Raw genomic sequence first — 26,858 nt, 5'->3', positions numbered from 1 at the left:
CTCCCCATCCTGGCAAGCCACAAGAAAGCAGCGCAGTTTCTCTCCCTCAATGCGAGGTAACCTGCCAGTCACCCCCAGAGATGCTAGCACCTCCCATGAAAGACGCACATCAGGGAGCTGGCAAACAGAGCAGCAGAACATTAGCTGATTGTGTTTTAAACGTGGCATTGCAAATGGTATCGGTGATTCTGCAAACGACTAGCTGTGCTATCGCAATACTGTTGCAGAGAAACAAGGGTTTCTTCGTGGTAAAAATTTGCAGATGCAGTCTCTTTTTAGATGACCTCTTCCCTTCAAGAAACAAAAATGCAAGAATGTGATTTTCAAACAGCCTTCACACCTTCTACGGGAGAGGCTAAAAATCCACAGCACCCTCTTCATGAGTAATTTTTCAAATTTTTTTTTGGGGGAAAAAAAGAATCTGTTGGGTGATTAGCCATTTGTCAGAGGAGTTTATTCCAGGATACACAACTCCCTACTGTGACACAAAACACTATTATACCTGGGATTAGCATCCAGTAAAACAGTAATTTTTCTACAAACCCTAAAGAAGAGAGAATTCCCAATGGCAGAAATATTCAGGCCCTGATTTAACAGGCTACTGATTCAGGTGGTCAGCAAGACATACTTCAGTACATATACTTTCCTGACGTGAGGCCTCAAACAAAGAGTAGCTAAAGGCTGGGTGACAAGTGGTAGCGACAAAATGAAGAAGCAAAACCAAAGCCAGTTCACAAAGCATTTCTTGAAAGTCTTGACATTTTCCACAGATTCTTCAAATTTAGAAAAAATAATCTCTATTGAGCTCTGAACAAACAAAGAAACAAACAAACATCTGATACCTTCTCTGGTCACCCGTTGAGTGCTCCAGACAGTACCTGATGTTCACAAAGCCACCAACACAGCAAGTCAACATTTATTTGATGTAACCGGTCTGTTATAGCCAGTAATCCCGTGACACAATAGACCCAAAATTACAGAAATACGCTTGTATTGAAAAACTAAGTATAGTTTAGCAGAGTAAACGCAGGAAGATCTCAAAGCAGGAATCCAGTCCTGTACGCATGATGCAAAATAAGCACGTATCTCACCTTTTAGTTTCAAATGAGTTTTACTTTTCCATTAGATTAATGTTGCTGTTATATAAAGTTCCAGTTACACAATGCAATTACAGAATGGTAGTGTTTAACTAGTATTACACTAGAACAAAGTTGGGAAAAAGATCCTAAAGGATCAGGCAGAGCACTGCTGATTTCTTTAAACACAACCCAGAGAGTACTCAAACTGCTTTCTGCAGGCTGGATACGGCCTTTAGGATGATTCTGCATCCAGCCTGTGGTTTGATCCTGTACATTCCTCTTACCTTAAGGCTCACAGAGGGCAAGCTACAGACCAAATGGACAGCTTAACCCTGATCATTAACGTTCCTGGGAGTCCCACATACATCTACCACCAGGCTTATTTACAACGTGTCATGTAACACACAGGCATTGACAAATCCCACTGTTTTCCCTGGGAAATAACATTTGCGACACTTCTGGCCACATTGCAGGCGGTCACTAGGAAAGTACAAATTGCAGGAAACAACAGTATCACCCAAAGCCTGCTCATAATCACCTTCCCCTGATAAGAAAACACTCCCTCCCCTGCCCCGCCCAAAACCCAACAAACAACCAACAAAAACAAAAGCACACACAGCAACAGGGATATGCCTATCCAAGAATACTGCAAGGTACTTGAAATATTCCCCGAAGATTTCTGAACTGCTGTGCAAGCAAAGTAGCTGCCATTTACAGCATTTAAAAAAGTGTGTGAATATGGATAACAAATTTAACCCTTCCAGGAAATGCCAACTGCAAACGCAAAAAGCAATGTACAACCCCAAACAAAAAGATATCATTATTTAATTATACATTCTAATAGACAGTCACCTATTTCTGTGTGCATCAATACCTAGAAAATCCAAACCTTTACTCTTCCTCTGGCCATACACATCTTTCACCTCAACATACACCAAGAAGAATTTGTAAAATCCAAAGGCAATTTTCTACAAGATTCCACTAAAACCTGTAGCGAAGAAATATTTTGAGCAGACTGCTACAAAGTTCATGAAGAATGCAGACAAAATCACCAGTAAAGGAACACTAAAAGCACAAGGTTCCCAAAAGGGAATATTTTTGTTAGGAGATGAATACTAAAGTTTTGCCCATCAGATTATTTATTAATAATTTACTGAAATAGTTGTCGTCATTGGTATCCAACAGCGCTCAGTCCCTAAGTCTGCAATCATCAAGACCATGAATTGCCAGTGGTTGTTTCTACAGCCACCCCTGTTACATTTACCTGGACATGCCGAGGGTCGACAGAAGATGAGGATTGTCACCTCTGCAGGCACCTACTGCACCACATCTGTGCGGACGCGATTTGACGAACGCCAGAATTTTGTCTGTCTGCCTTCGGTGCAGCTGCCGCACGAGATCCATTGCTGTCCGCCCCCGGAAACACTGCTCATCCTCAAATACGCCGACAGACTGCACCCCTAGCAGGGCATGAGATTAGTTCTGAATCACCTAAGCACAGCATCAAAACAGAGCAATGAAAACGCCTCAGTTAACATTTACAAAGGTTGCAGCGTGTCAAACATTTTCCCGCCCGTTAACAACTTAGGGTGTACTAACCACTCATACGTGTTACGTGCATTAGGCACACGTGCCATACATGTATGTACGCATACATATGTACAGGCACATGTGGGTGTATATACCTACACTACTACATTTCCTTGCCCCCCTCTATTTTCTAGTCCAGGAGTATCAAGCTCAATGTCAAGTGAAACACATGCAAGCAGTGAGGCACCTACTCACTTCAGATCAGCAGGTATTATCTTGGCATCCAAACTAACACCACACCACCCCAACGACTCTCAAAAATAACATGTCTGTTATTTTTAAGACTAACACTTCAGACTATCATTCTGTTATTTTACAACTAACATTTCATGAAACTTACTGTCAAGTGCCAAAGCTGCCACAAGCTGAAATGGCACTAGGAAGGGAATTCTCATATGCATCTCTCTCTCTCTCTTCTCCACCTACGCTCCCCGTAAGCATTATTTTCTTGATGCAGTACTGCATGTTTTCAGCACAGGTACAACAGTCATAAGCAATAGTGCCTCCACTTCCTTTGGGGACACTAAACAATAACTGCAACTTTTTGTCCCCCTCCAGACATAAGCAGCTATTGACATTTTCCACCTCCCGCAACCAGAATCCAGTTGTCGTGGGCTACGTCTGCTGACCCACAACTGTAAAACCAGCGCTACTTGCAGTGTTTATCAACCCGAGCAAGCACAGAGCAGTGCTGTGGCCAGACTCGGTACGTTCTCCCATCAAGAGAGCCATATGGAAATACAGCTACAGTCTCCTTGCAGGTAGAGGAACAACAAGAAGTTCGCTTCCCAGGTCTCAGAGTCATTCTAGAGCTAAACTGATCAGCTTCAGATTTGTGCACAGATAATACGTGCCAACACCCATCACAGACCCAGGGGAACTAACAAAGCAGCTCCCTTGGTACGTCACGGGGGACCGCAGGGCAAGAGAGGAGCAGCTGGGGAGCACGCACCCAACCCCTAACTCTCACCGAGGGAGGGAGAGTTATTACGCTCACTAAAAGCACAGCTGGGCTGAACTAAGTCAATACTTACCGAGCCACCTCTCCTCGTCCCACACGAAGCTCTACGGGCCATGTGTTTCTCCAAAAGTAACCTGCTCGGGCATCAGCTTTTCTTATCGCGTCCCGTCGCGGTGTCACCTTTAAAAAGCACCGACAAAACATCAGTTGCGGTGTCAGCTCACTGGGTTTTCGTGCCCGGGGGCAATTCGGGCAACTCATCAGCAGTAAGCGCCTCTTTGGACACAGACCTTTCTCCGCCCACCCTGACCACGGGCACATTTCCTGCTGCACTTCCCGGCCTGGCAAAACCCTCTCTGAGGAAGCCTCCCAACGAGGCCGAGGTGAACCACCAGCTCGCCACTGACCGCCCCGACCAGCAGAAGACCTAGACCCTGCTGAGGGGGCCCAATGCAGGCCCCGAGGCCTCCCCGGGGACAGGCAGCCACCCAGGGCCACTACAGTGGGGTCCTGCCAGGCACTGCCTCCTGCCCTGCCCCGTGGCATAACGCTCCAATGCCTTCATTAATAACCATTTCAAATTCTCTCAAAACCCTTATGCTCTCTATTCTGACACCACTATTTGAAGGATGTTCCTACTGGATTTGCAAGCTGAAACACAGTCCTACAAGTTGTTCAGTGAACAGACTCACAGAATCATTTAGGTTGGAAGGGACTTCTTGAGATCATCTCGTCCAACCCCATGTACGGAACTCCACAATATTTTTTATTTTTATTTTTAACAACGAGGGGATGTGTAATACATTCAATAATTATTTAATTTTATTTCATGGTCCGAGATCAAATTAGCTTGGAAGGATTACACTGCATACATACAATGCCTTGTGACCTACGACTGCTGTGCTTAGGTACCCTTTTCAGGCAAACGGGTACAAAGGCCACTAAAGAGTAAAGTCTGTAATTGGACACAAATACTGGTTTCACACACAACACAATTCTTGATCATAAGCAGCCAAATGACAGTAGTGTTTTGGTGGGTGTGAGGACAAAGGTACAATGAAATAACCTACCTCGCTCCTTCATTGATCATATGAAGATACAACAGGAGAATTACATCAATGCCATTTCCAAAATAGGCATTTGAGTCACATCAGAGATTTGTAATATTCACTTATCTTACCACGTTGCTAATCCACTGCTTTGTACTTGTGATAACAGAAAAGTCTCATTATATTTTCTCAGCTTAATCTCTACATTTCAGTCTCCTTCTGAACTTCAACTGTTTTCTTTTGGTTGGTTGGTTGTTGTTACCAGACCTCCCCAAACCCTGCTACTGGAGCAAAATAGTCAACGTTCAATGTAACATCAAGCACGCACGCTGAGCACGCACGCTGAGCACGCACTGCCCCGCGAATCCCTGGTTGTCAATCTGACACAAAGGACTCCACCTACTCTGACAAAATTCTAATGAAGGACCGAGATGTACCTGCAGCCAGGGGGATAACCAATTGCACTACTAACCTGTAAGACAGGTGCGTACAAACTTCAAAAAGGGACACAAGATCAAGCACGCCTCTAGGAATGAAAGTTAGATGGAGAGCTCTAAACAGACTATCTGGAAGGAAAACCAAGGTAGAGATCTATACTTTTAAATTGACTTGCTAAGGGGACGACTTTCTGCGGGCATGAAAATTGGCCATCTGATTGGCTCTGTCATGACTTCTAAAAAGCAAGTCAAAAAACTCTAGAGATGGGGAAATGCTTTAAGTCCAGCAGTGCCTCCTCTTCACCTCGGTCAGAGAAGTGGGTTGCCAGCTTCCCAAATAACAGGGACTTTCCAGACCTTGCTAGGGTGGGAAGAAGGAAGGCTGCCTCATGTGCATTTCTTCATACCTGTTTCAGTTGTTTTTTTTTTTTTTTCCCCCAAATGATAACGAGTCTCAACCCAGCTTCTCAGATCTGTCTACCTATTTCTTCATTTACTTTAACTAAGGGACAGGCATTTGGCAGACAAGGAAGGTACATCAACAGGCATCACTGATGGATCTGTGACCAGTACACCCCGCTGCGATACAGGGGATGCCTGCACCATGACGGAGCGGGAAGGGGGAACACCCTCACCGTCAGCTAAACCCCGAGACACCACCTCCGCTGTTCTTCCTCTGCCGAGGACTAAGCGAGCGACACATGGACTTTTTAAAGTCAGAGCCTACATTACAATGCTTGTATCATGCACTAATTCTTAACCATTTGACCAGATCTGCAGAGGGTCCAGGTGACTGAAAAGTCTTAAGGAAATTAAAATCTAGGTAATAGGAAAGCTGTGCTCATTGCTAGAAAATCCTGTCTGGCAATAAGCTACACTGACTGCTAAAGTCTTTCTAGAATAATAAAGCTCCAAATATAACTACAACCCTGCAGCCAGTTCTCATTCTACCAAGGTGCCTTAACATCAAGAGCCTGGCTGTCCCCATAGCATCGGGTAGGGTCAGGTGACACAGATCTCAGAAAGAAACCTTTATAGGCAGTATGGGATGCTGGCTAATTTAAAACGTCTCCCCATAAAGAAAAACTCACCCGTCCTGCATGCGATTCAGAACCAAATCCACCATCCGAGCTCGTAAAGGATAAAGACAAATCCGACTGCATTCCCCACATCAAGAGCATCCAGTTTTCCCTGCAAGGCAGAACAGCAACTAATGCACCACCCTAGCCAAGCTCACTGCTGCAGAAGCTTCAGCAGTGCTAGTGAGAAGGGTCTGCACTTGTGCAAGCGACGATATAGGTCTTACCAGAAGTGCCAGGAGTGCTGCAGCGCAGAGGGAGAACCTTGTAGCTATTTCCCCTAGAAGGCAGGAGGGGAGGGAATGAAATCAATATATATTTATTTTCTTTTAACAACAACAAAAATACATTCAAATCACCATTGAAAATATGGAACAAAATGCTAAAACCCCTGGGTTTCTATTGAACAAAGACTAACCTAACTAAACAGTGCCCCTGTACTCTTTCCTTTTCCATCCCACAGATAATCTCCTCAATAATCAACAAGCGCACATTACAACTCCAGTGATCTCTGTGGCTACTGTGCATCAAAGAAAACAACTCCTTTGCAGCTGGTGTATATATCCACATATATATCCAAATAAACTCAAACAGTGTAACTTGCAAAGAGCTATGTGACCTTAAACTTTCCCTGTAGTGCCCTACTGGATAACTGCAGAGCTGCGGACTCTCAGAAATACTGGGGCACAACTCCTGGCCTGCCCGAGATGTTCCTGGCTCCCTCAGGTATCTGGGCAGAAGCAGAAACTATTCCTGGTTTTACAGCAAGACTGACCAGAGCTGCAGATTTTCTTTTGCATACTTACACCTAGAAGCTAAACCAAAACAAGCCACCCCTGCAGATGAGCGACTGCTGGGCATGTCCACACCAACAGACACTTGGAGCAATTCATAACCCAAGTCAACATTTTAGGTTGGACCTGGCCACAAGTTATGAAACAAAGTACCTCTGAGGTCCAACTGATGCCAGTCCTTTCTTCTTACAAAATCCACAGACCGCAGGAAGAAAGAGAACACACACTCTCCTCTGCTACATCTGGTACCACACTCCTTCAGTTGAGCTTTTATCGCCTTTCAGAAATAATATAAGAAACCCCAAATGCAAAGATATCATCATTGCTTTTTCTCCTTAAAAAGCAAATCGGAACACCTGACTGCTCACTGCAATCCAAGGAAGATGTGACGTGACCCTTCCAACATCAGGGATGCGTACGTGGGACTAAACAGTGTCTGTGAATCAAGAACACGCACGCTCCTTAAGACAGGCTGGTGAAGTCTACCACCGCATCTCCACATCACCATTTGCTAACACTGCTCAGCTTTGGGTAACTCCAGCGGCATTCAGTTAACGTCAAAGCATCTCCTAGTAACAGCCAGTATTAAGCCAAGAACTATACCTGCCACCTAAATGGGAGAAAACTCAAACTGTGGCCCCTCCTCCTTACACTGGGTCAGAGCTGGGAACAGTAACTTGATTCCACAGTTTGGAAAAGCTCCAAGGTCGCAGCCAAAAGACACTGGAGTTTCCTGGGTCTCAGAGTAATTCTAGAGCTAAAGGGGTGATAGACATCAACTCTAGATCAGATAATACATGCCAACACTCATCACTGACCCAAGAAAGCTACCTCCTCCTGTCCTACCCAAGGCTTCCAAATGCAACACACTTTCTTCCTCAAACAGGATGCTACCGTATTTGTTTGTAACACCATTAAGAGATTTCTTCCTTGAGATGGGACTAGAGAGACATTACACAAGCAATCCAGCCACTGGTCGGAAGCACTGGAGCCTTTTGGGTACTGCTTTTCACCACGGTTTGCACAAGAAGGAAAATAAATACAGGACAGATGGTGAGAAACTGAATCTACAATGGAGCGCGCTATGGTGAACAAATAGGATCGAGACCAAGTCCTTTTTCTCAGCACAACACTACACACCAAAGAAAGGAACGCTGAACTGACCGTCATAATCCTCAGAAAAAAACAACCCCTAACTCTCACCGAGGGAGGGAGAGTTATTACGCTCACTAAAAGCACAGCTGGGCTGAACTAAGTCAATACTTACCGAGCCACCTCTCCTCGTCCCACACGAAGCTCTACGGGCCACGTGTTTCTCCAAAAGTAACCTGCTCGGGCATCAGCTTTTCTTCTCGCGTCCCGTCGCGGTGTCACCTTTAAAAAGCACCGACAAAACATCAGTTGCGGTGTCAGCTCGCTGGGTTTCCGTGCCCGGGGGCAATTCGGGCAACTCATCAGCAGTAAGCGCCTCTTTGGACACAGACCTTTCTCCGCCCACCCTGACCGCGGGCACATCTCCTGCCGCACTTCCCGGCCTGGCCGAACCCTCCCCACGGAAAGGGCGCGAAGGAAACCTCCCGACGAGGCTGAGGCGAACCACCAGCTCGCCGCTCACCCGCCGAGGGGTCCGGCCTCCCCTCACGGGCGCCTCCCCTCACGGGCGCCTCCCCTCACGGGCGCCTCCCCTCACGGGCGCCTCCCCTCACGGGCGCCTCCCCTCACGGGCGCCTCCCTCACGGGCGCCTCCTCACGGGCGCCTCCTCACGGGCGCCTCCTCACGGGCGCCTCCCCTCACGGGCGCCTCCCCTCACGGGCGCCTCCCCCCGCCGGCACGCCCGGCCCGGCCCGGCTCAGCCTCATTGCCGGGTCCCACCGCACCGCCGGATCTGGAGCGACCGGGGCCGAAGCCCCCGCGCCGCCCCAGGGCTGCAGAGGCCAGCGGGGCCGGGCCGGGCCGGGTCCTTTCCCGCCGCGCGGTGCGCAGCACCCACCTCCGCCGCCGCCCGCGCCGGAAAGAGCGGCAGGCCGCGGGGCGGGGCAAAGGCAGCTCCCGGCAGGACCCCGCTATCGCTGCCCGCGCCGTTCGCCGGGGCCGCGCTGGCGCACTGAGGCGGCGCCGCGGCCGGGCAGGACCCGGCGGTCAGGAGCGATGCCCTGCGGCACGGAAGGACCCCGCCCGGAAGCGGGGGTCTCCACACCGGCCCCGCGGCGAAGCCGGTCCTGGAGCGCAGCCCCAGAGCAGGTGAGGGCGACTGCGCTTCCCTTCAGAAACAAACCCCTCGCCTTCCTAATGAAAACTGATTGCTTTGCTTGCGCTGTTAATTACCAACGTTGGACTCTGGCAGACGTGATCCGTGCCGGGCGGGAACAGCATTTTGAGACTATAAGTGAAAAACTGTGTATAGTGCTGGCTGGCATAGAGCAACTGAAAATAAGGTCTCTTTTGGGGGGTTGTTTTTTCGGGGTGGGTGGGTATTTTGGGGGCGTTGTGGCGTTATGGGGGGGCGTTGGGGTTTTTGAGCGGTTTTGATGGGGGGAGGGGTGTTGGGTGGTGTTTTCAATACAGCAAATGCTTGTCTGGCATGCCACAGTATTGATCTTCCCGCAGGTAAGCAAGGTGGCGGTTTACAGCCATGAAGCACGTCCTTAAGCAATGTCAACGTCGTACGTGGTGACAGGATTTGCACCGTCCAGCACTACCTTCAGAGGGCGGCTGACAGGGACCGTAGTGAAGCAAGGGCGTTTCGGTGAGTAGCTGCAAATGAATTCACAGAAGGGTTCAGGCGGGAAGGGACCTCTGGAGGTCACCTAGTCCACCCCCGCTGCTCATGCAGGGCCACCCAGAGCCTGCGTCCCAGGACCACGTCCGGTTGGGGTTTGACTGTCTCCAAGGATGGAGCCTCCACAACCTATCTGGGCAACCCGTGCCAGCGTTTGAGCCACCCTCACAGTAAAGAAAAGTGTGTTTTCTTGTGTTCGGGTGGGATTTCACGTGTTTTAATTTGTGCCCCTTGCCTCCTGCCCTGTCGGTGTGCTCTACTGAGGATTGCCTGGCTCCCTCCACTTCCATCCCATGAGGTGTTCGTGCACATTGATAAGATCCCCCTGAGCCTTCAGCAGGCTTCAACAGTCCCAGCTCTCTCAGCCTCATGCTCCAGACCCTTCATCATCGTCATGGCCCATCCCTGGACTCTCGCCAGTACATCCGTGCCTTGGACGTGGGGATCCCAGCACTGGACACAGCACTCCAGGTGCGGCCCCACCAGCGCTGAGCGATTTCCCCAAGAAGTCTGGGGAAAGTGTGTTCTGCCAGCGCTGAAAGAAGGGTCTACCCAATGTAAAAGAAAAAATCCCACAAAAATTCCTCCTTCTCAGCTGGTCTTGCTGCAAACATAGTCAAGTATATATACTGATGGAAAGGAATAATGGGTTTAAATACACTGGATTTGGAATAAACGTGATGCTGTAAGTCATTCTTAAGGAAAAGTTACATGCTTTCCCTTGAATCATCCTAACTGAACATTTACTCGCTTAGGAAGTGTAGTAGTGAAAGAGGCCATGCTCTCTGAAGCTGATATTCTGTTACTACTGGATAGTATCTAAATCCTTAAGGCCGACACACGTGCAGACAACAGCAACGCAGCCCTTGGTATTGCGGAGCTGGACAGGCTGTTCCGCTGCTGGGGGCTGTGGCACAGTGAGAACTGCAGTACAGCTGTAACATACTTCACACACCGGACAACCTACCTGAAATACAATTTAAATGATATGACGAGCAAAGTGAATAAAAGCAACTGCAGCTCTCTGCTTAAAAATAGTTTTTATTAAAATGCAGCAATGCCTGTCAGAAATACCATTTTGATCATCTCATTTTACAGTGTGTTTAAACGTTGTGTTGTGAGGTTCTCATTTCTTGGCCCTTACTGCATTTGGGCTTTTGGGGCAATACCCAAGTTTAGAACAGCATTGTTATAACTGAAAATAAGGCAGTTTCCTACAGGTTCTTTCGCATGGGATCAGTTAAAATGAAAACATGTATCAAACTGAATGATCATACTTCTTTTTTCCCACTATGATAAAAACACATACCGGTATTTCTCAAGAGCTGTACTCAACATTCATCTGTAAAGAAGTCGTCTTGCTTAAGACACAAGAAAACAAGTATTTTCTTCATAAACGTTACAGGTTTCTGTGAGGCACAGAGATAAACGCTTTGACTGACAATTTCGGTCTGCTGGACTCGGGTCAATAAGATGGTTAAGTTACAGAAAAGAAGCCCTATTAAGCTGTATCTTTTGAAAACAAAACCTCGTTTTTGTTCATACTGACTCATGGATGTGTGTAAAATACAGATAATCTACAAGTAGCAATCCAGTCACCATTGAGAAAAAGAACGCCTATCTGTGTTGTAGTTGATGAGAACGCATGTTTCTGAAAGGTCCAGAAGTCAATATGTATTTGCTTTCACTTTTTTTAAAAGATGCAAGTTTCTAGGGGCCACAAAACCACACTGTTGGCATATTTATTTTAGCAAGGCCTGACCTAGAGACCATATGCTGCAACATGGTATTCCTGAGGAAACAGAATTGCTTTTTAAAATTTCCCTGAGATTTATTAATTTGATATCCACCCAAACTCCAGTGCGAAAACAGTGGGAGCAAATCTGTATCATAAACAATACAGGAATACCTAAAATCCAATTCCTTGTTACATGCTCAATGCCTTCACAGACAAAAAAAAATTTCAAAAATCAAAAAATCTGAATTTTGTTCACTTTTTTGATCATACAAATTTTACAGGGAAGGTGTTTACCTCTTCTCCCACCAAAAGCCAAAGATTTGAGTGAAAGAGAATGAGTGGGCAAAGATGACAACCAATCACTTTGGAATTCAGAAGTGTTTAGAAAACACCAAGTTTGTTCATCAGAAGGAATGAAGTGAGGGAATGGACGGGGAGTACAGAAGTAGCGCTTAATGGTGTACGCAAGAAAAAGATTTGGAAGGAAAAGGGGGTTTTCCACGCCTTTCTAATTGTATTGAGAAACGCCCTAAAATCCTCTTCCATGGGAACACAGAACACTACAGCAGCACCAGACGTGCTTGATACATTTCTTTAAGCCTTGTATTTGCCAACATGTTCACGAGCTATGATCATCCTTTGAATCTGAGCAGTTCCCTCATAAATCTGAAAAGAAGCATTAAAATAATGTTAGCTGATCATTTTTAAAAAAAATTTCACGGATCTTTCTACACTTGTAAACCTTCATAGCGCTAATCCGGTGTGGATTAGGATGTGCACAAGGACAGAGAAAACTGAAAAAATTCCAGTGTGACTTGACTAACTACAGTGGGCTAAATGCAATAAACCACATACAAGATATTGAGAGACAGTCTTGTTCTCTCAGATGCTCTCATCAAAACTCAATAGGTTCTCATGAAATTAACAGACATAGCGGGTGAAGAAGGATGGGGAAAATGTCTTAGCTAGGGAAGAAAATACATAATTCAGGTTTTACAAAGTAGGTTTTAAAACAGTGGGTGGAGGGGAGGAGGTGACCTGTGCTGAAAGTGGTGTATTTTTTTTTGACTAGCCTTTCAAAGCTATACAAATGTTCCCTTTCATCCATTTATTCCCTTCAACACAGTATTTCTTTTTTTCTTTCTTTTTTTGTTTTTAACCATGTATTCTTGCATTTTCCTCTAGAAACATGCTGCATCTTCCCTCTGTTCTATCTGGCTTGCTGGCAGCAAAGCCAGAGATACACAACAAAACACATCTGCGGGTCTAATGCAGAAAGAAGGCCGTACACTCCACAGGTACAGCACAACATCATTCCAGGGCAACACAGTTCAGGGGTGTAAGTGTTTCAGCTCCCAGTTCTGCCAAAACTTGCTTTGGCAAATTGCTCAAAGGCATGCAAATTCACTTTCTCTGTACTCATAAAATAGGGATAATCTTCCCAAACCTTACAGAGCTTTTCAAAAATAAAGACACTATAACCTGTGGTCACATTCGTTTTTTGGTTCGGAGGCAATTGTTCATCCTCAGAGTGAATTCTCTGACTGCTGCTGCTTACCCCATATCGATCCAGTTCATCGAGCAGATTTTGCTTTGTCAATACTAGCTGCCCTCTGGAGTAAACCGAAGTGGAAGCCCTCCTCTCTGCATACACCCAACACCCTCCAAACCCTAACGAAGACATAATGGTCCAAGCCTACAGCTGGACCCTTACAACAACGTACGTAGTGGGGACGTTCAGTCTAAACAGGCCTGCTGTGAACTCAGCCTCCCCAAACCGCGTACAGGAGATGCAGGGGCCTCGGCAGCTCCTCCTGCCATCTGCTAATCTGCTCCTGCTGCACTAAATTACTCGCTGATGGAGACAACCATGAAACTCAAGTGTAAAGACATTGAAACCCATGGTCTTCTTAAGTAACTGCGAGAAAGGTTTTGGTTTGTAAGCCAACGGGAGTAGTTCCAAGAATCCTTGACAATTAAAGAAGGGAAGTTTTCTGAATTTGAGAAACTAAGTTACAAGTTTCTATCATAGTAGCCTAGATTTGTAGCCAGACAGAAACCTAGAGCAAAATGCGGACATGGAAGAATTTCACAGTATGACACAATTCTGCTACTGTGTTTACTGGTAATTGTGTCATACTGAGAAATATCAAATATGTGGAAGAAAACAACAGGTGGAAAACCAAGTTTCTGTCCATGAAACATATGGCCAAAAGCATATGCCATTGGAATTGGGCAGTAATATAGGGAAGGGTAATCAAGAGACAAGGATGACATAATTGTAAAGAGAAAAGCCTTTCCTGTATTCTTTTGGGGATGAAGGGGAGCAGAAAAACACCAAAAATGTAATATGAAATCTGATTAATTTGAATAATTTTAAAAAAAAAGTCTACCTAGCCACACATTTGTGATGGATCAGTGTAATGGAAAATCTGAATAACTGGGATCCTGTAAAATCAGTCTCAACTTTCAAAGAAACTTCTAACCCTCCCACCCTCTTTCTCTAGAAACACATAGAACCTAACAGGAAAAAAGCCCGATCATAACAAAATTCAATTACTTATTCATTTCCTCGCTTGCAGGAGTGCAATTAGTACTCAGAACCTTTAGATTCCAAACCAGCAGTCTTCTGTCCTTAGATAGAGAAAAATTCTTGGCTAGTGAGAATACTTTTCATCTCAAAGTCAGCTGTAAGAGAAATTTCAACTACCTAGAGTGACAGCTGTCATAACTAACGTTGCAGATCATGGTTCACATGCATTTCTTGATGTCATCTATTTTGATATGTTTTATCTAGTCATTATTAATGTCAGAAAGATTACTGGTTTTCCTGACCATAATTAAATCATTCTTGCTGAATTCTTGAAGAATTATGACATGGAATAATTTCTTGGTAATCATACTGCAGAAGAAGATCTGGGGATTATGGGTGACTACAGGCTAAACATGAGTAAATATGAGCTAATCACTCCAGGCTGTGCCACACCTCTGTTAATACAACATACGCAAGATACTGAATCCATGATACTCCGTGCTGGTGATATCTCAGCTGAAGTAATCTGCCCAGTTTATGATACCAAAGTTTCAGACAGAAGGTTTAGAGCAGAACAAGAAGTGATGAAGAGAACAGCATTATACATCTCTACTTACAGAACACCAAAGCAAGCATTGGTATTTTGATCAGTGTTCTCTACAGCGTTTTTTTCTAAGAGTTCAAAAGCTTCCGAATGAAGAGTCCAAGAATTTCAGAGTTCCCAAGTCAGAAAAACAAAACCACACCACTAAATTTATTTCTCTTGCGTAGGCTAACTTGTTGATCTAATGCAAAGAGTTTTGTATGCAAGAATTTGCCTGATTTGAATGCCCTTTCTTTAAATGGCAGGATTATTGTACTCATCCTCAAAACTTTTTTTATATGTACATCATGATTTCAAACAAGCAGCCATTCATTTATTTTATATACAATGTATGCATTACTATAAAGATCGCATTCTCTCTTTTACTCACCTGGTAGATTTTAGCATCTCTCATTAGTTTTTCTACAGGATATTCAGTATTAAATCCATTTCCTCCAAAAATCTGCACTGCGTCCGTAGCTACTTGGTTTGCAACATCGCCAGCGAACGCCTTTGCAATGGAAGCATAGTAGGTGTTCCTGCGACCAGCATCGACTTCCCACGCAGCTCTTTGGTAAGCCATCCTAGCCAATTCCACTTTCATTGCCATTTCAGCAAGCATGAAAGACACCGCTTGGTGCTATGAATGATGGGATCAACTAGGTTAACATTGCCTGCTTAAAATCCTATGACATCCAAGAAAGAATACAGTCTTCTTAATTTCTTCATTTGTGAATTCAACACACTCAGGAAATAGTACTTGAGGAGTTCTACAGAATTTGGATCGGGCTTTCATAACTGTATGTTGAATTAGACTTTTAAGTTTTTAATTCTAAAATCCACTTAGTCACAGGGATTAAGTACTGAATTGCGAAGTTGTGCTTGACTTTTTACGAGATCTGTATTTAGTCTGATGTTTATTGATGCTTCTTTAAGCATGGTAAGCAGTGTGGTTGGCAATGTATTCTACTAGCATTAATACCGTGAGTCTTGTTTTACGTACCTCAGGGAGGTTTTTTCCTTCCCTGAAAATCCCTGTTCATTAGAATTGAAGAACTTAAGTATGTCCGGACAGTACATGAGTTTCAGGGTTCGGGGCGGAGTTTTCTTTGTGATTTTACTATTATCATCAATAAGTTATTGAAGAATCCCAGGAGTTACTGCGTAGCTAGATTTACTTCGATAGTGCTGACCTAGATACTTGAAAACCCAAGCAATGGCAGAGATATAATAAATCACACGTCCAAAACGTCAAGGAACAACCTTGAAAATTCACTAGTAGTGCATCTGGTGTGAAAACATAGCTTTTTGATATATTTATTTTTATATCTTCAACTTACTTCAACGATTGGCTTCCCAAAGGTTTTTCTCTCCAAAGCATATTTAGTAGCTTCATCGAGTGCTCTTTTTGCCAACCCAACAGCCCCAGCTGCTACCTGAATTAAATATAGCACAGAATGAAAATCCGGAATTCCTATTATATTTTTTAAGTAACTTATTTCTGATACTTACGGGTGGTCTGGTCTTATCAAAAGCTCCCATTGCGATTTTAAAGCCAGCTCCCTCAGCTATTAATACATTTTCTTTCGGAACTCTCACATCTTCAAAGACAATACCTCTTGTATCAGAGCAGCGCTGACCCATATTCATTTCCTGAAAAGGGAAGTTTACAGAGGGGCAACTAAACTGGATTCTTTCAAGGTGCAACATGTTTTCATTCTTTAGTTTGCTCAGAGCATAAAGCAAGCTTCCCCCCCCGCCCCCCCAAAACACTTCAGTTTTATCTAAAAATCACCATATACACAACAAATACTAGTTTTGCAGTTACAGACCAGCACACCCTTAATTTTCAAAGCCGGGCAGTTTACTTTCTCCATATGTAAAATTAATTCTGTAGCTGTAATCGCTCGTTTGTCTTTTTCTACTTCAGTTATGTCCTTTGAGATGGGAGAGGAAAAAGTAAAGAACCTAAAATGCAGGCAGAAGTAAAATACAGCTGTACGACAAACAAACAAATAGATAAATGAGATTTTCAAGTTTTCCGATTCCTTTCCTAATGCTCAATGTCCAATTTTGCCTGCTACTAAAAACAGTACTTTCCTTGTTTTCTGCCCCCCACCCCTAAGAGAACTAGCACCAGTGCCTCCGAGGCCTATTCCTTGAGCAGGAGGAGCTAAAAGTAAAGCACACTGTGTGTTTACGGTTAAAGTTGTCCCCCCCTGCTTCTCACACTTTCAAGGCATGCTACTTCACATTAATTGGCACTTATCGATTAAATGGTTCTCAAAGATTCTTTTGCAGCTGTGCAAAGTCATCTTACTTTAGACCATTCCAAATAATTCCTTAGCTGGATTAATCAAATTATAATTAAGTATGTCTTATGAACAGTTTCTGGATGCTGCGAAAATGAAAAGATCATTGTACGTGAGCACATGAAAATGTTCAGTTGCTTCACAGTCTTTTTTCTTTAATGGCAATTTGTTGCATTATTGGTTTAGAAGCGAATAGTAATTCCTGGCCTGTCAAATCAGAGATACACTCTTCACCTTTCTTCCAATTTGGATTCCAGGGCTATTTGCTTCCACAATGAATCCAGTAAAGGCTTTGCTTGCAGGAGCTTTTGGATCTGGATTGGTACGAGCTAGCAAAAAATACCTAGTGTAAAACAAAGAAGAGGGGAGTCAGTTTATCCTCACAATTAACAGTCAGATACTTCTTTAGCTAACATGTTAAATGTTTTAATGTGTGTTTGTACCATATAATAAATCTAGCAATAAGTTAACAACCCTTTTTTCTTGTCCCTTCCAAAAATAAACTGAAAGGGAATGAGGGAGAGGAAGTGTCAGTGCATCCCTTACCGCAAAAGTCAAGATTTAATAAAATTACTTCAGATCAACATGCAAAGGTTCTCCACCTTTCCCATGTATTGTAAGTCTTAATATTACAACCAGCTTCACAAATAGCACAAAAGAAACCTATTCACAGCACATACATAAAAATTATTGCTTAGGAAATACAGTATTGCATGCAAAATGTTATGTTATCCTCTTGATTTCAAATATCTTAATTTTATTCTTCCAAGTATAAGTTGTAAATAAGTTTTTTCTGTTAGAAACTAAACAGTTGTAAATCACATTTATGGGGTTCAATAACATCAAAAGATAGCTGGTAGATTCCCTTTGATGGTTATGCCTTGAACAAGGAAATAAATAACGAGAAAATTCAACTTCATACATACGTATATTTACATTTTATACATAAATGACCTTACATTAATACATAAACATACAAAGTTTTTCCTCTTGAATTAAAAAGAATTTATGTGTTGGGGATGAGCATGATCTTATGTGAGACACGATGAAAAGGTCTATCTTGTAAAGCACGTTCCATAGACACCAGAGCAAAATCTGGATTCTTTGACACTTGGAAGAAGTCTTCCCTTAAGAAAATAAAATGTAACACCACAATCCTAAAATTTTTCTGTCTTCACTAAAAGTGGGAGATGTTTCCAGTAGAATCAGAAGCAACTGATCTCGGTCACCACACCCACAAAGCAAGGTCCCTTGTAACATAAGCCTCTTGAGTACTGTGCAAGTTAACTCTCACTGTTGCTGCCCTTCCCTGAAGAGAAAGCGGAATGAATTTTGTCTGATAGCAGCAAACTTTGAGAGGCGTTCTTGAATGGAGCTGTCATGTCATTGCTCAGTTTCCTTTTTAGGCATTGTCCTGATAAACTGGTCACGGATTGAAGTGCAGTGTGGTGAAACATAATGAACGTTCAGATTTGTAACAGATCTTTAAAGAAACGCTCGTATCCAGCTTGGGGGGGACGACACGTCAGTTTAGAACAGAGTAACAGAAAAGGTAATGCGAGTCAAAAGTCAACACACCAGTTTGCTTTCCCACCATTTGTGATCCACATCTTCTGGCCATTAATAACATATTCATCTCCTTTCTTCTCAGCCTTTGTTTTTATACCTGCCACATCAGAGCCTGCTCCAGGCTCTGTTACGCAGTAAGCCTAAAAGAAAATAAAATGCAAAATCTTGAGGAATAAAAGTTCTGGTTTTAAGCAACCACAAATTATTGCAGAATTATGTGCAGCAAACTGATCTGTAAAACTTAAGCGAACTGCGTGGAAAACCCCAAAATATTACATCAAAAACTCAACAACTGTCTGAGCAAGAATCCAAACATGTAGGGTTAATCTTCCTTATAAATCTGTAATAATACTTAAAATTGTCTTTCGCTTTAATGATAAACAGAACCATTCTGTAACTTTTACTAAGTCATCGCTTCCTTATGCTTCACAAACTCTGATATGAAAGCCGAGGATCTTTAAAATCTGAAAATCAGAGCACAGAGTAACATTCTATGGTTACCGTGCTCTTCATTTTATGAGGCTTAGTTGTTCAGATTTTAACACATTGCACATGAATCTTTACTTCTTTCTGTGTAACGAGTACTGCTTAGATAATATTTAAGATTCATAAATGCAGTTTAATGCCCATCTGAGTTGAGTTTCTGCCCATATAAACCTTGCATTTTTCTTAAACTCCTACACCTTCTCTTGAAAGTGCATGAAAAGGTATTCCTTTTCGGTAAGTGACTTAGGATGGTTTTCCAGGTAATATCTTCTATTTGCTTATTGAATACATCTAACTGAAAATCCTTTGACTTTCAGTAAATGCCACTGCGTATTTACAAACCAAAACAGGCTAAGTTGTGAGTAGATATCACTGTTTTCAACCAACCAACCAACCTGATTAATACGGTTTAGGAACAATCTACAGCGTTCCTAAGTTACACTTACACACATCATCGGTTCCTCGGTCATTCTTCCTAAGTATTTTTTCTGCTGCTGCTCATTTCCTGCAATGATTACTGGCATTTGCTGAAAGAAAATATTTAGACCATTAATCCATCTTTTTAAAGGGCACAGACTGTAGTTTAAAGGAGGTAAGAAAAGACAGAACTTACCCCTAGGGAGTTTGCCTCAATGGCAGTTTGAACCCCCGTACACCCGTAAGCTAACTCTTCCGTAATAAGGCATGCTTCAAAACTGCCAAGGCCAAGACCACCTACAGGTGAAATATTTGACTAACACGAGTTTGAAGTGGAACATACTAGTGATTTCCAAAAATTACTTATCAAAAACGTATTCCCCCACGTACATTTGATTCTGCACTGTGTTTGATTAGACATTCCCATGCAAGCTTTTGAAAGAAAGTGTTGTCAGATTAGTAACAGATGACTTAAAAACGACACTTTGCAGTTCCAGGGTGACTGTGTGCTTGACGTGGGACAAGTTGCACAAAATGGCAAGAACGTACCACTAGAATCCTTTGACTACTTCACATCTGAGAATTTTCTTAAGGGTTCTTAGGAAGTAGAGAAAGGGCCACAAGGGCTCCTGAGGTACCACAGCACTTAGGAATAAAAAAAAAAAGTGTCTGTATCGTCAGAAAACCAACCCTGACAGAAGCCAGCACTTTGGGAAGCGCATAAAAATACAGCAACAATACAGCAATACTTCCTCAAAATATTTTCCCCAGCCTTCAGGTGACTTCCTCAGCCAAAAGTGTCTTTGGTATCTTACCCCTGACAGACATTTCTCTGAATTTGCCCAGTCTCTTTTTGAACCTATGTACAATTTTAGCGTCAATACCACCCAGGGGCAATGAGTTTTCCCAGATTAACTACACACTGAGTGTAGAACCATCTCCTTTCATTTAGTTTGAACCTGCTGTCTGCTGACTTCATTTGAGGCCTTCTAGTTGTACTGAAGGGGACAGCGAGCTATGAATCCCTTTTCACGCGCTCCGTGACACTGGCGTTTTAGGCATTTCTCATACAGAAGCTGTTCGGTACCTTTTATCATCTTTGCCATCTTTCTAGGAACCTCCTCCATTTCCACAACACCCTTTTGAGGTGGAAGGATCAGACAGCATATGGAATTAAAGAGGCAAGTGCTATTTGGATTTGAGAAGCAGCATCATTCATGGCTTCTGCTTTTTTCTGCATTCTCTTCTTAATTTCTGACCTTAAATTTATGGTTTAGACCACTTCTGGGCATTATGCTGACATCTTCACAAAACTATATATTATTCTCTCCCCAAAATCTCTTCTTTTTTTAAAATCTCTTTTTTTTTTTTCCCAGAGGTGGTAACTTGTTCAGAAGAGACCATTTTATCTGGGAAGTTTGGATTGCTTCTTTCCTTTCTTGTGGGCATCATTTTTCCTATTTTGAATTTCATCTGCCATTTTAACAGTCACCCACTTTCACGACCTTCTCCTACAGCTCTTCGCACCTGCCTCATCTTTTCTGTATTGAATAACTTAGTATTATCAGTAAACTCTATGACCTCACTATCGACATCCTTTTCCACATTGTTTAGAGATATCCCAAATAGCACAAGCGCCAGCAAGACTGTGCTGCTGATTTTTCCACTATGAAACCTGATGATTTTTCAAATTCATTTTGGAAGTTTGAGCATTTTGTACCAACCAGGCATCCTTTGTTCACACGCTTCTTAGCTACTTCAGAGAACTCCAGTTATTTTTTGTGCCATGACTTCCTTTTAGGAAAACCCTTCTCTAGCACACCATGTTTATGTGTGTGCACTCTAGCTGTACTTCGTCTTACTTGCTCTTAATTTACATGGTATATCAGGCTTACTGGTATGTATTTTCCCAGCTCTCCCTTGGAGACCTTGTAAAGCAATGGTGTCCAATTTGTCACTTGCAAGTTTTAATTTAATATCCAAGTGGTTACACATTGCAATAGTCCAGCTATTTCAGCCTTGAGTTTCCCTAGAATTTGTGACTGAATACATGTTATCCTCCCAATTGCACCTTTTGTCTCTTTGTTCCTTAAGCTTGTTAATTACATTTTTGATCCAAGATACACCCTCTGATGAGTCTTCAAAAAAAATAGGGTCTGCTATGGACATTTCCCCAACTTCCTTTTCAGGTAACAGAACTGCAAAAACAAAAATCTAAAATGTAACATTTTTTCCATGGTGGTCATATACCTAAGCACTGCCAAAGCACTGCTGTACCGCACGTCATCTAAACCGGAAAACTGTCCTTCTGGAATAAACTCTTAATTTGCTCCCGCCTGTGTCAGAGACTACATCAAAATATGACTTCTAATTTCTCTGCCTCATCAGCTGACACAGCGCACCATGGGGAACATTAGGCAGTTGTAATCACGGTAGAAAATCTGGTCATAAATTACTAACTCGTGATCTAATTTGTTGCCTGATTATATGCACCCCTAGTAACACTTGTGTGTGTCAACCTCCCTACTGATTAAATTTAGAGTATTCAAGTATGCAACTGTTCATTGTATACAGAATCCAGAATGACACATATAAACCTCCTCTAAGGCCTCTTCTTTGTTTTATTTTACAGCTTAAAAAGAATGTTTACTTACCACAGCTTTCTGGTATATGTGAATTTATAAGACCAAGTTCCCAAGCTCGTTTTATGAGCGGAAGAGGATACTGAAATAAAGAGGGACAATCACTTTCTGATTCATCACAGTTAACTTTTTTACTTTTACGCAGGTTAAGATAAAAATCTCTTTTTTCTCCCCTACTGCGTGGTAGATTTACCTCTCCAGTTTTGTCATATTGTGCAGCAACAGGAATAATTTCCTCCACAGCAAATTTACGAGCAGTAGCTTGAAACTCTTTCTGTTCATCAGTAAGTTCTATTAAAAAAAGAAAATAAAAAATAAAGTCACAAATTCTGTACTTTCTTTCATTTTGCCAGTTGTCAGACTACGAGAAAAGAAAAACCACGTCTTGGTTCCTTCCAGGACAATTCAAACCGCCAGGACCCACCTTCCCGGGCCTCTCCAGAATCCAAAGAAGCTCAACTTCCTCTTTCTCTCTAGAGAAAACCTCCGCTGATCTCTAACGAACGCCTACAATGCACGCACTTACTTCTGACAAAATTATCCACAAATACTGAAAATGGAGTAGGAAGGACCATGTAACATAAAATGTATTACCAAAAGAAACGAGAAGCATGCTGTGCTAATTAAATGAAGGAGGAGATGGAGGCAGATAAACGTTCCTTATTTGATAATTCTGGCTGCTCAGTTTCAAACAGCTAGCTGCCGACCCACTAAATTTGCTTTTACGTATAGAATATGCCAAGATGAGGATGAATTTCTTTATAATGTTTCTCTATAACCAAGTTCAACTAAGACTATGTACAGTTATTTTAACGTTTTAAAAGCCAGTGTGAGATAATTATTCAAAGCTAAGGCAGCTTTGGCAATAAAACAGCTCAAGACAGACCTTAGTTAAAAAAAGAAGAAAATCTCATCAATATCAGACACGCCCTGGCTTTCCTGAGCTGGAGACGACAGTAATTTTGGTTTTCAAATCCTTTTTAAAAAAGAATAGAAATCTATTCAGAATAAACACCTTCATTGTAAATTCATACTGAACTGCAATACAGTTGCTTGGGGTTTTTTTCCTAACTCTGCAATTTGTCCTTAACTGTTTTATTACTTTCAAAAACTGCAATCCTTACCAAAGCTAAAGCCAGCTCCGGGTTTGCTTATATGTACGTTTTGAGCAGGTTTACTAGAATGGGATCTCCATCCACGCCCTGCAATGGTTCGGAGCATCTGCTAAAGAAAAAAAGAACATGAGGTGTAAGAGCTTTGCAGCTCAAGTCTCATCAAGCTACTGGCCTGACTGCAGCACAACTGCACAACGAAGCATGAAGAACGCCGGCAAGAATAGGTATCAACACAGCGAAAAAAAGTCTTTTCAGAGAATACTGAAAACATCTATAAAGCTAAAAGGTGAAGAAATGCAGGAGGACCACTGCTAGGCATAGAAGCGCTGAATACTGAAGTGTTAAGTGAGTGTATTAATAGTTCAGGATTGTATTTTCTGGTAGGCAATACATTACTCGTTTGGAGTTTTCACAAGCCACAGCCGTTGCAAAATGGTATGTTGCTTTCACCTACGTTTTACCTTCTTGTCTAAGCTTTCTTACCTAACTGCTACCACCATTAGGTAGAAAAACAAAACAATCAAACAATACCAACAAACATCTACAAAGATCTCCATCCTCCCAAACGTTTTATACCTTATTTTATCTGGAAACAGACAAGAAGAAGAGGAGACTGAGAAAAAGCCAGGTAATTGTAATCCCTTTTTTTTTTTTTTTTTTTAAAGGATGATCCAGTCATATACAGCTTATTCATCAAAAAGTTGTCTCTAAACTAGAAGAAGTCCTGAATTCAAAATAATGCTAAAGGTGATACCCTACATGAAAGAAGCTGTCCAATTTATGCTAGAGAACTTAAGCCTATCATGGTTTTCATCCCAGGGTGGTATGCAAGGTCAGCACCGAAGGTTACCCCGAAAAAACCCGACACTCCCCTCAACAAAAGGAAATACGAATTGGACGGGGGGGGGGGTCACACCCGGAGGTGGCACAGAGGGGTGACAAAGGACCACGGTTCACAACGTGCAAGGATTTGGGCGATCACCTGCCTGCTCCGTTAACCTCCCTGTTGTGTGGATTCAGTGACAAGCCCCCGGTAGCCATGCTCAAACCCAACTCCTCACGCACCTCCCTTGGAGGGTTCCGCCAGCTCCGCCACCTTTGGAAACGCCACCGCGGCGCATTTGTGGTGGGGCTGAACTCCAACCGCCCGTGCCCGAAGCGTCGCCTTCGATCTGCGAGGGACCGGCTGCCGTCGGGCGGAGCCGCCTTCTCTGACCGCCGCTGTCACAGCGACGCTTTGGGCAGGTGGCCGCGTCCCGCCGGGGGACATTGCTGCTGCCCGAGGGAGGGGACGGCTGCCAGCCGCCCTGACCCAGCGCCCTCCACCTTTCCCCTAATCCAGGAGCGACTCTGGAAACGGGGAGAGCGGGAAAAGGGCCGGTGTGAGCACGGTACTGCCTGAGCTGTGACCCCTTCGTTCTGCCTGGTGGGAAGCTGGGAGGTTACGGGTGGTTGGGTAACTCCTTCTTACAGAAGGAAGATCTTTAACTCCTAACAGGAGGGTTAGTACTTCAGAAAACAACTTTGATACGCCACGTATGAAAAAATGCCACCGGCAGCGCAGCCAGGTACGCGTCGGGAAAGGCAACAACGGGGCCGTGAGGGGAAGCAGGGCGCCCGGGGGGGCCGCCTCCAGGCCTGGCGGCCGGCCCGATGGCGGGCCGAGAACCCCCGGGGTCGGGGCCGGCAGCGCCCGCCCGGGCCCTGACGCCGACGGCTGCGGCACGGCCCCCCGCCCTCAAGCCGGCACTACGGCGGGCGGCAGCCGGGCTCGCCCCGAGGCCTCCGGCCCTTCGCCCTCCAGCGCTCCCCGTCCCCCCCGGCCGCCAGGGCCCGTCCCGGCCGCTCACCCGGCTGGCTCTGAACGCGGACATCTTGGGGAAGGCGCCCGGCGGCCGCGGAGGCTCCCGGCAGTGCCCGGCCGGGCGGGTCAGGGCGGGGTGGGCAGCGGGGGGCGGCGCCGGCGGAGGCCTGCGGGGCCCGGGCCGGCCCGCCCTGCCCGCCCGGCCCGGGTGCTCTCTCCCCCGCAAAGGCCAGGCCCGGCGGCGGCTGCCGGACCCCCCCCTCCCCCGGCTGAAGGGGCGTTTATGCCCTTCGTTTACTGCGGGCTCCGCAGCTTTTCGCCTGCCCGCTCTCCGGCCCACGGCTTTCCTGTCAGCGGGAAAGTCTCTCCCTCCGCCTGCTCTCCTGTATTCCCCTCTCCCGGGGATCATCAACCCCGTTTCGGGGGTGCACCGGGAACGGGGACCGGGGCACAGGCCCCGCTCTGCCCAGTTTTGCCCGTCGGGATTTTTCCCTTCTCTGCAGGAAACAATTTTCATTTCCCTGCACGGTGAGTGCCCGGAGCTGGTCGCCTTCTGGTAACGTCTGGGCTCGCTACCACAAAAGAACAAAATGGACTGGCTTTGCTGGGCTTTTACAATTCATTTGTAGTACAAACCTGAGCTTTAATGCCATTCTGCATTTGAGACACCATAGTGCTGTGTACAGGGTGGGGAGTGTTGTAGAATGCCCTTGTGAATGAACTCGGTTCTGGTTCTATGCTAAAGCAAAAGCATCGATCTTGGAAATTACCTGCTGGGCTGTGAAAAACACTTTTTTGAATATTATTCATTCAGTGGATTAAAGCAGTGTTATTTCAGGCTTTATTAAAATAACATTTTCAAGAGAAATCGCTACTTTGATTTCTCTAGGAACAACCTTTTTTGATATGAAATTTTTAACAGAATTACTGAAATATAAAGCTGTGTTCTGGAAGCTGGATTTTGGATAGCATTTTACTTTGTGTAACACTTCAAAGTCAGGTATGCCGAATATTTTTAGCCCCGTTATTGCTTTGGTGGGTTTGATTCTTGATTGCTTGGTTCGTTGCTGACAACTATGACTATTGATTTTGTACTTAACTGTCGTGGTTTAACCCCAGCCAGCAACTAAGCACCACCCAGCCGCTTGCTCACTCCCCCCCGGTGGGATGGGGGAGAGAATCAGAAGAGTAAAAGGGAGAAAACTCGTGGGTTGAGATAAAGACAGTTTAATAGGGAAAGCAAAAGCTGCGCACGCAAGCAAAGCAAAACAAGGAACTCATTCACTCCTTCCCATGGGCAGGCAGGTGTTCAGCCATCTCCAGGAAAGCAGGGCTCCATCATGCGTAGCGGTTACTTGGAAAGACAAACGCCATCACTCCGAACGTCCCCCCCTTCCTCCTCCTTCCCCAGCTTTATATACTGAGCATGATGTCACATGGTATGGAATAGCCCTTTGGGCAGTTTGGATCTACTGTCCTGGCTGTGCCCCTCCTAGCTTCTTGTGCACCTGGCAGAGCATGGGAAGCTGAAAAGTCCTTGCCTAGTGCAGCAACAACTAAAACATCTCTGTATTATCAACACTGTTTTCAGCACAAATCCAAAACATAGCCCCATACCAGCCACTATAAAGAAAATTAACCTGTCTCAGCTGAAACCAGGACAAGTGGTATCTGCAATGGTATGTGCGTCTGCAATGGCATCTGCATCTGCAATGACATCTGCATCTGCAAGGGTGCCTGCAACTGCACGGGCATCTCTAGTGGTATCTGCAATGGCATCTGCATCTCCCGTGGTATCTCCATCTGCAACAGTCTGTCACCTGCAATGCTCTCTCTGTTGCTGTTTGCACCTGGAGTGGCCTCTGCAATGGTGTCTGTATCTTCCGTTGA

At 44.3% G+C, this 26,858-nt stretch overlaps 2 protein-coding genes, 1 long non-coding RNA gene and 2 other non-coding genes across 35 annotated transcripts in view; 1 reads left to right on the top strand and 4 right to left on the bottom strand.

Annotated features, from left to right (window-relative positions):
• LOC140645032 (olfactory receptor 14J1-like) overlaps positions 1–9,115 on the bottom strand; it is a 38,577-nt gene extending 29,462 nt beyond the window's left edge. For 2 of the 11 annotated variants that reach the window (XR_012039915.1, XR_012039916.1), the window contains exons 1-6: positions 8,474–8,701; positions 8,257–8,363; positions 6,423–6,475; positions 6,208–6,307; positions 3,704–3,810; positions 2,344–2,570 (exon numbers count right to left, since the gene is read on the bottom strand). The gene's annotated coding sequence lies outside the window, so the exon portion shown is untranslated. The other 9 variants (XM_072848254.1, XM_072848262.1, XM_072848260.1 and 6 more) reach the window with 8 other exon arrangements.
• Positions 3,459–3,541, bottom strand: LOC140645061 (small nucleolar RNA SNORD45). The gene has a single exon (XR_012039938.1). It is a non-coding gene; the product is annotated as a small nucleolar RNA SNORD45 (small nucleolar RNA).
• Positions 7,724–7,808, bottom strand: LOC140645059 (small nucleolar RNA SNORD45). The gene has a single exon (XR_012039936.1). It is a non-coding gene; the product is annotated as a small nucleolar RNA SNORD45 (small nucleolar RNA).
• On the top strand, positions 9,093–24,043 carry LOC140645036 (uncharacterized). 15 transcript variants are annotated; one of them, XR_012039927.1, is made up of 5 exons: positions 9,093–9,231; positions 9,598–9,736; positions 12,693–15,197; positions 23,222–23,450; positions 23,830–24,043. It is a non-coding gene; the product is annotated as an uncharacterized lncRNA (long non-coding RNA). The 15 variants fall into 15 exon arrangements; XR_012039922.1 differs by lacking the exons at positions 23,222–23,450; positions 23,830–24,043 and adding exons at positions 20,522–20,588; positions 22,403–22,427 and having other exon boundaries at positions 12,693–18,487; XR_012039925.1 differs by lacking the exons at positions 23,222–23,450; positions 23,830–24,043 and adding exons at positions 20,522–20,588; positions 22,403–22,421.
• LOC140645031 (medium-chain specific acyl-CoA dehydrogenase, mitochondrial-like) lies at positions 10,798–25,200 on the bottom strand. 7 transcript variants are annotated; one of them, XM_072848250.1, is made up of 12 exons: positions 25,015–25,197; positions 23,174–23,273; positions 22,243–22,340; positions 22,062–22,131; positions 19,604–19,704; positions 19,437–19,517; positions 18,514–18,644; positions 17,170–17,278; positions 16,136–16,276; positions 15,964–16,059; positions 15,015–15,263; positions 10,798–12,173 (listed from the first exon to the last, which is right to left on the bottom strand). In XM_072848250.1, exons 1-12 carry the CDS (start codon positions 25,036–25,038, stop codon positions 12,102–12,104), a joined length of 1,272 nt encoding a protein of 423 aa, XP_072704351.1. In that variant the 5' UTR covers positions 25,039–25,197; the 3' UTR covers positions 10,798–12,101. The 7 variants fall into 7 exon arrangements, with proteins under 7 accessions (XP_072704351.1, XP_072704349.1, XP_072704350.1 ...); XM_072848248.1 differs by adding an exon at positions 24,230–24,514 and having other exon boundaries at positions 22,062–22,340; positions 25,015–25,098; XM_072848249.1 differs by adding an exon at positions 24,230–24,514 and having other exon boundaries at positions 22,062–22,340; positions 23,174–23,270; positions 25,015–25,098.
• Positions 25,201–26,858: the final 1,658 nt, after the last annotated feature.

Source organism: Ciconia boyciana, chromosome 30 (assembly GCF_034638445.1).
Source record: "Ciconia boyciana chromosome 30, ASM3463844v1, whole genome shotgun sequence".
Taxonomy (NCBI): Eukaryota; Metazoa; Chordata; class Aves; order Ciconiiformes; family Ciconiidae; genus Ciconia; species Ciconia boyciana.
The sequence above is the reverse complement of the archived record's forward strand: the minus strand, read 5'-3'. Positions and strand labels throughout refer to the sequence as shown.

Bases quoted from the DNA above. Each gene is read 5' to 3' on its own strand.
- LOC140645031 (XM_072848247.1), bottom strand. From the start codon at position 25,038: ATGTCCGCGTTCAGAGCCAGCCGG. The intron at 22,341-23,173 runs GTAAGGATTGCA...TTTTTTTAATAG, and splicing joins CGGAGCTGGCTTTAGCTTTG to AACTTACTGATGAACAGAAA. The intron at 18,645-19,436 runs GTAAGTGTAACT...ATTTTCTTTTAG, and splicing joins CCGAGGAACCGATGATGTGT to GCTTACTGCGTAACAGAGCC.